The following is a 6,964-nucleotide window of genomic DNA, read 5'->3' as shown; positions in this document are numbered from 1 at the left end:
TGTATTTGTCCTGTGACGCAAGTTTTTCTATAAACAAAACACGAAGATAAGTCTGTTAAGCTCAGCTTAATACAAATAGAAGGTAGTGCATGCTTTTTCTGTCATGTACTAGTTTTTTTTCTAATGACATCAACCAGTCTTTGTTCCTCCTCAGTCCTCATCTCGCTCTCTTATAGAGATAAGTTACTTAATTTTGTAAAATGTAAATAGAAAATGATTTGCAAATCTCATGACTTCATATTTTATTAATAATAGAACATAGAAGACATCAAATGTTTCATAAAAGTAAGCATTACTAAAAAAGAAACAACTGGAGGATTTTATTAGGTAACTAACTAGGTTAACTGGTGACAGGCCAGTAACTTAACTGAGTAGAGCAGTGAGTTTCTCAGAAGTAAAAATGGACAGAGGTTCATTATTCTGCAGAAAACTGCATTGACAAATTCTAGAACAACTTTCACAATAATATTCATAATAATGTAAAAATGTGAAAGCTTTACCCAGTCTGTATTCAACATTTTTCTGTGCCGTCATGCTTTTTAAAGTCTGCCCCAGTTTTCTTCTTATTCACTTACTTATTATAATAATCTTATTCACCTTACATTTACCCTTGTTCTGTCCTTCATTCTAGGGCCACATTACTATTTAGTGCAGTTATGGCAGACAGTGCAGTTGATACTGGCCCAAGGACGTGCTGTAGTATGTTGTTGTTCCTAATAAACATTTACATGGTTTTATAAAACTCTATTTAAATATTCAAATATTTTTAGTTTACTACTTGTTGCAGCCCTCACATCAACACTCATAACACGGTTGAATGATGTTTCTCTTGTTCCTTCTTTACTTTTTTTTTTTTTGTCGTTTATTGGCCATTATAAATACTGGTACCAGTATATCAGCAAATACTACTGGTCAGGCTCTAGTTAAGCCATACATCTAGATAATAGAAATTGAAAAATTCCTGTTATTCAAGAAATTATGACCAGTATACCAAATGTACTCTTATACCAACCAGCAATATTGGAACATAATTTTTTTCATAATTTTTTTTTTTTAAAGAAAATAATAATCAGCGCTTTGTTCCTTCACTCTAGGCTAAAGTTAAAACCTTACCTTTGACTTATGCTTGTGTCTGCTATTGGACATCTTGCCTTCTGTTTGTATCAGCAGCAAGATGGAAATCGATCCCAGCTGTCACATCTTGTTTATCTTTTTCACTAAAGCTTTTTTGTGCATTAGAAAGATACGTCTGTATGTTATATCCACAGTCGCTGATGGCTGCAGCCTGACTCTACAAGCTTGCTTTAAACCGCCCACTAACTCATCTGTAGCTGTGAAGGTACACTGTTCGCAGCATCACAATGTCCCACTGATGCTAGATGTGTGAAGCTACACAATTTGTACCAAAGGACGGTATGGATTAGTAAAAAGTTCATTGTTTGATTCTCTCAATTCAGACATCTTTTTGAAGCAACCACTTTGTTTACATAAGAGCCATACATCAGTTTGTCCTTAGCAATTAAACCCAGATATTGATGCCACTGTTAGTCTGTGATTTCTTTGTCTTTTTGCCTTTCAGAGCACAAGGTTATTATTGTGGGCCTGGACAATGCTGGCAAGACCACAATTCTTTATCAGTTGTAAGTATCCAAATCTGACTTGTACAGTAAGCGTCTTTAGATTTCCTTTTTTTTTTTTTTTTTCTTCAAGTCATATAATGTATTAAAAATAGTCGTGGCTATTCTGTAAATGTTGCTTGTCAACAGAACCTAAAGATTGTTTTTATGTTAATAGTTCAATGAATGAGGTGGTACACACATCCCCAACAATTGGGAGCAATGTGGAGGAGATAGTCGTCAACAACACTCATTTTTTGATGTGGGACATTGGAGGCCAGGAGTCTCTTAGGTCATCGTGGAATACATACTACACAAACACAGAGGTATGAGATTATGTTCACTCTGACTAAATGAAAGAAAACTCTGAAAACTTCCCCTTACAGTGCTGTTATGTATGACTGTGCCTGTGGTTTGGCAGGGGTTGTTATTTAATTACTTGTCCATTATTTCTCCCTTTCTTCTACGACTAGTTTGTAATTGTGGTGGTTGACAGCACAGATAGAGAAAGGATCTCAGTAACCAAAGAAGAACTCTACAGAATGCTAGCACATGAAGTGAGTACCGTTTAAAAAGTGACAAAGATGCTTATAATTATAATGTCATTTTATTAGATATATTCAAATTAATATTAATGGATTGTTGTATGAAATAATGGAAACCCATGCAGCAGTCATTATTTATGAGGCTCTGTCACATGTCAGAATCTAGTAGAAATTAACTTGATCTCAAGGTGCTTCATTTTTAAATTTCAAATATTTCTGAAAATATACTTAAAGTGTGTAGCAATATTATTGTTTTCTGGTTCATTGTATGTACACTGAATATGAAATGTCTTTCTGAGTTGATGCTATCAGTCATTTTTCAGTAAATGAGATTTTGTCTGTACTGTTAACTCATCACAGTGTTAAAAATACACATAAAGCAAACAAATGTTTCCTTATCTTGGCTTCTCTGTTGATGTTTCTTCTCTGGCCTCCAGGACTTGAGAAAGGCAGGACTGTTGATCTTTGCCAATAAGCAGGATGTGAAAGGATGCATGTCTGTGGCTGAGATCTCCCAGAGCCTCCAGCTTACCTCCGTCAAAGACCACCAGTGGCACATCCAGGCCTGTTGTGCTCTCACAGGAGAGGGGTGAGGATATAAACTTGTTATATGAGAAACTTTAATTTACGTATGCATTAAATAATTATATAGTATTTGCTTTTATGCAGGGAAAATGTGATGAAGGGTCAGACTTACTAAGCAGGGCAAATTAACATGAAGCTAAAATCTCCAAATTGCACTGGAGGGAGTGGAAAGTTGTGAGGGTGATCTACTAACATTGCTCTCATTTATTAACAAAGAGGCAGCCTGTTCATTTGAGAAATGACTCTCCTTCTACCAAAAGCTGCACAAATTAGCCAGTCATAAACAAAGCAGACCCAATGAGGAAGCAAATAATGTACCAGCCACAGTATTACAAGCGCAGCTTTCATGCATGTGATTCTCTCCAGAAACAGCAATTCAGATCAATGAGAGTCAGCTAAAGTAGAATCAATATGTTTCTCTTCAGTTAGAAATAGCTGGGGGCTGTATGTGGATAAATCTGACAGCTCAGGAAGCCTAACAGTGTCTTTTTGGAGGACACAAAACATTATTTAGCTTCAAGCCTCGACCCATTTGTACGTTAACGAAGTTACTGTTTTGTGCATAAATGCACTCAGTGGTCCTTCTTTTTTCTATTTCCTTTTCCCTGCATGCTGTTTGACATGGCAGGTATTTATAAATTGCAGCAATAAGTCCCTTTAACTGCTGTATTCTGGCAAACGTATTAATATAGTGTGTCACAGATCTGATAATAGAAAGTTAAAGCCGAGCTGTAGCAGAACCGTGTATATGTACTACTGAAAAAACATGCAGAGGCTTTTGTGCACCCTAGAGCTTTCATCATGTTAATTATGGAAAGATCTCTGTGTACAAATTTGATGAAAGACTACAAACCCATCAGCCAACTGTATAAAATAAATTAGCTACCTATAATAATACACAAAACATCTGTTTTATCAAGATACCAGTATTATTGCGGAAATATGTAAGTGGCCTGTATTTGTATTGCGCTTTACTAGTCCCTAAGGACTCCAAAGCGCTTTACACATCCAGTCATCCACCCATTCACACGCACATTCAAACACTGGTGATGGCAAGCTACATTGTAGCCACAGCCACCCTGGGGCGCACTGACAGGCGAGGCTGCCGGACACTGGCGCCACCGGGCCCTCTGACCACCACCAGTAGGCAACAGGTGAAGTGTCTTGCCCAAGGACACAGCGACCGAGACTGTCTGAGCCGGGGCTCGAACCAGCAACCTTCCGATTACAAGACGAACTCCCAACTCTTGAGCCACGATCGCCACGATATGTGTGACTTGGCTGTAAAGATTTGGGATGGGGGCTTAATGATGACTTATAGGACAGAGCCAAAGCTTTGGCGCTGGTGCTCAGTTCTTTTCAGTTCATGCCAGTTATGCACTTGAATACTCCTAGCAACACCTACCACAGAGCCACATCAGGTGCAAAATAAGAGATGCTTATTAAGGGTGAAATTTAGCAGACTTAGTATTTTGTGATTACTTTAAATATTTTTTCATATTCTTTTACTAAATAACACCAGTAACAGGCCCAGAGTATTAGCAATTAGTTTCCCTTAAACTTTTGTTCTTGTACGGTATAAAATTTTTTATCTTAATGCTTTTCTCTTTGTTTTTCTCTCCCACTCTCTTCCACCAATGTCTTTCTTTCTTTTTTAACCTGTAGGTTGTGCCAGGGTCTTGAGTGGATGATGTCACGGCTGCGTGTGAGATGATGACTTTGAAAACGTTCATTAGGAGTGTGCCCCTTCTCTCTTATTTTTGCCTCCAGATATGAAAATGAGGATGGGGGTAAGGTCAGTTGATGGATGGCCCTCTCCTCTTCCTTGTGAAACTGACATGGACAGACCGCTGCCAGAACTTTATGTACTTCTGTAATAATTTATTTTACAAAAGTCATCTGAACTGAGAACAAAAAAAACATTACCTTTCCAGAAGGACGTTGAACAACAAAGAGACTCAAATTATTTAAAATGAAATTTCTGCACGGTTTTCCTTTGAACAAAACACAGAGGTCAGCAACGTATCTGCCTTGGAACTCTACATGGACTTATTCTTGAGCTACGTGTGAGTCTAGCCCATGGTGGCCTTGCAGTATTGCCGAACTGGCTGTGGTGGTTTTTAATTGCCTCTCTGTGTGAACAGTCCAGTATTCTCTTCAAACTTGGTGCCTGCAGCAGAATGTTCAAGCGATTATGGTTGATGACGACTGAAACATGCAGAGGGGAGGGTAGAATCACAGTGTGCCCTCTTCCTTTCAGTCCTTGTTAATAATCACTGAAATAAAGTCTTTTTATTTGTTTCAGGTGAATTGCATTGTGTCATGAATGAGTATTTCTTTCTGGCGACTCTTTTGAATCTGCTTTTTCCAGAGACATCTGTGAACCATATTGAATGCTGTGAGTGTGACTGGACGTTTTCTTTTTTTAGTCCTTTAGGGGGCAGAATGCGTCACACGAGCTTGTGGTCCCTGAAGCTTTTCAGGGACGATGACGAGCACCTACAGAAGTACAGTGAAGAGACAGCCAAAGTGTAGGAAGGCAGAGGGATTCAGAAAGAGAAGAAGGGACCAAGTATAAAATGTAGGCAGCACACAGTGCCTGATTAAGAGGAAAAGACACAGTTGTGTAAGGACTGCATGGCAGGGTTGTCACAACTGAAACAGAAAAATTAAAACCAACAGAAACCAAAGCCAGTCTATGTTATAGGGTTTCCATTCCTCTTCCATTGGTTTAATTTGACATCTGACCTCAACTGACTCCCAAATTTCTTGCCATGGTTTGACTTGATTATCTTTTTGGCTCGGACATTTAAATAAATGTTTGGATATCTGTAGCGCTGAGGTCACATTGAGGTGATTTAAAGCATTAGTCATTCCACGAGTTTGCAAATACTGCTATAACAAGTCCTGAAAGTGTCACCAGAAGTAGTATTTCCACTTTTTTCTAATTCACCCAGCTCTACACTTCTTCACTTGTTTTTATTCTAATCTGTTCTTCAAAAGAGACTAAATAGTCTTTCTTGGAGCGAAACCAAAGAGCAGTAAGATGCTTTTCTGTATGGTAAGTCTTGACCAATTTAATTGCAGTGAAGTCCAACATGGCCTGCACAATGGAAAGTATTTGCAAATGTAGTAAAATCTAAAAATAAACACAGACACTTCATATTCACTAGACACGAGCTGTACTTAGGAGTTAAACCCTTAGATCAGGTGAAGGAGTACAGCATGTGAAAAAGAATAACTTCTAACAATAATTTATATTCTTTGTTCCCGTAAATGTGTTTTATTTGTGAGCATGCTGTGATCTGCTGACCCGTGCTCTGTTGACTCTGAATTTTACTTTTACTCTTTATAGATTTAGACAGCACAATTTATCAACATGTAAGAAGATATTAAATCTACTGTCGTGGCAGATTTTACATTTATTTATCCCAGTGGTTTTCTAGCTTTTTCAGGGATGCCGCACTTTAGAAGCTGGTATATATATTTTTGGATATATAAATTCCTCTCCTGTCCTCTCATTGACTTACTGACGTCTTTCTCTGACTCTCAGATGTTTTTACCCCTCAGCCAATAGCTCATGCGGTATTATTGTCACTCTGCCAGGGGGGCAGGCAGCCTGGACACCCAAGTTTGTAAATGCAAGAACTTGAGAATGAGGCGACATAGGATTTTGAAATTCATACCATAGGTCCAGCTACTAAAAGTCCCTGTGAGTTTGAATCTCAATGACCTCAACCTCAAGGTCAGAAGTCAGCTTTTTTGAAAATAACATAGCATTTTCTAATTTACTCCATAGGCGCATCTACTAGGAAGTAGCACTGGTGGCCATCACAATTTTTTTTCTTCCCTGGGGGACGGCACTTTAAGCACAGTTGCTCTCTTTATGCTCACTATATGTTGAAGTTCCACAATCCCAACTTTATGTTCACCTGCACCTTGAATGAATAACAGGCATTATATTGTGTTGACAGTGTCAGCAAGACAGTGGGATAATGTTTGCTTGTAATTTACTGACTACATTTTCCATGCCTTCAACTGGAAACAACACCAGGCTGCAGCACACTGAAATTTAACTCACCTATTTGATTATGCATTAAGCGGAAAAGCTGGAATGTCATTCTGGATCGTTCTGTCCTGCTTTAACCTCTGGATATACAGGGAGTGCAGAATTATTAGGAAAGTTGTATTTTTGAGGAATAATTTTATTATTGAACA

The 6,964-nt window shown here is 38.3% G+C and overlaps 1 protein-coding gene across 1 annotated transcript in view; it reads left to right on the top strand.

The window, feature by feature from the left end:
• The window catches only part of arl5a (ADP-ribosylation factor-like 5A), a 9,724-nt gene extending 4,668 nt beyond the window's left edge, over window positions 1-5,056 (top strand). The window contains exons 2-6 of the mRNA XM_005746207.1: window positions 1,580-1,640; window positions 1,795-1,942; window positions 2,090-2,173; window positions 2,599-2,750; window positions 4,412-5,056. Of these exons, the coding sequence (XP_005746264.1) occupies window positions 1,580-1,640; window positions 1,795-1,942; window positions 2,090-2,173; window positions 2,599-2,750; window positions 4,412-4,460 (494 nt within the window). The 3' untranslated portion in view covers window positions 4,461-5,056. The remainder of the gene's footprint in view (window positions 1-1,579; window positions 1,641-1,794; window positions 1,943-2,089; window positions 2,174-2,598; window positions 2,751-4,411) is intronic.
• The last annotated feature ends 1,908 nt before the right edge of the window (window positions 5,057-6,964 follow it).

This window comes from Pundamilia nyererei, unplaced genomic scaffold (genome assembly GCF_000239375.1).
Source record: "Pundamilia nyererei isolate P.nyererei 1_Seehausen unplaced genomic scaffold, PunNye1.0 scaffold00175, whole genome shotgun sequence".
Classification (NCBI taxonomy): Eukaryota; Metazoa; Chordata; class Actinopteri; order Cichliformes; family Cichlidae; genus Pundamilia; species Pundamilia nyererei.
The sequence above is the reverse complement of the archived record's forward strand: the minus strand, read 5'-3'. Positions and strand labels throughout refer to the sequence as shown.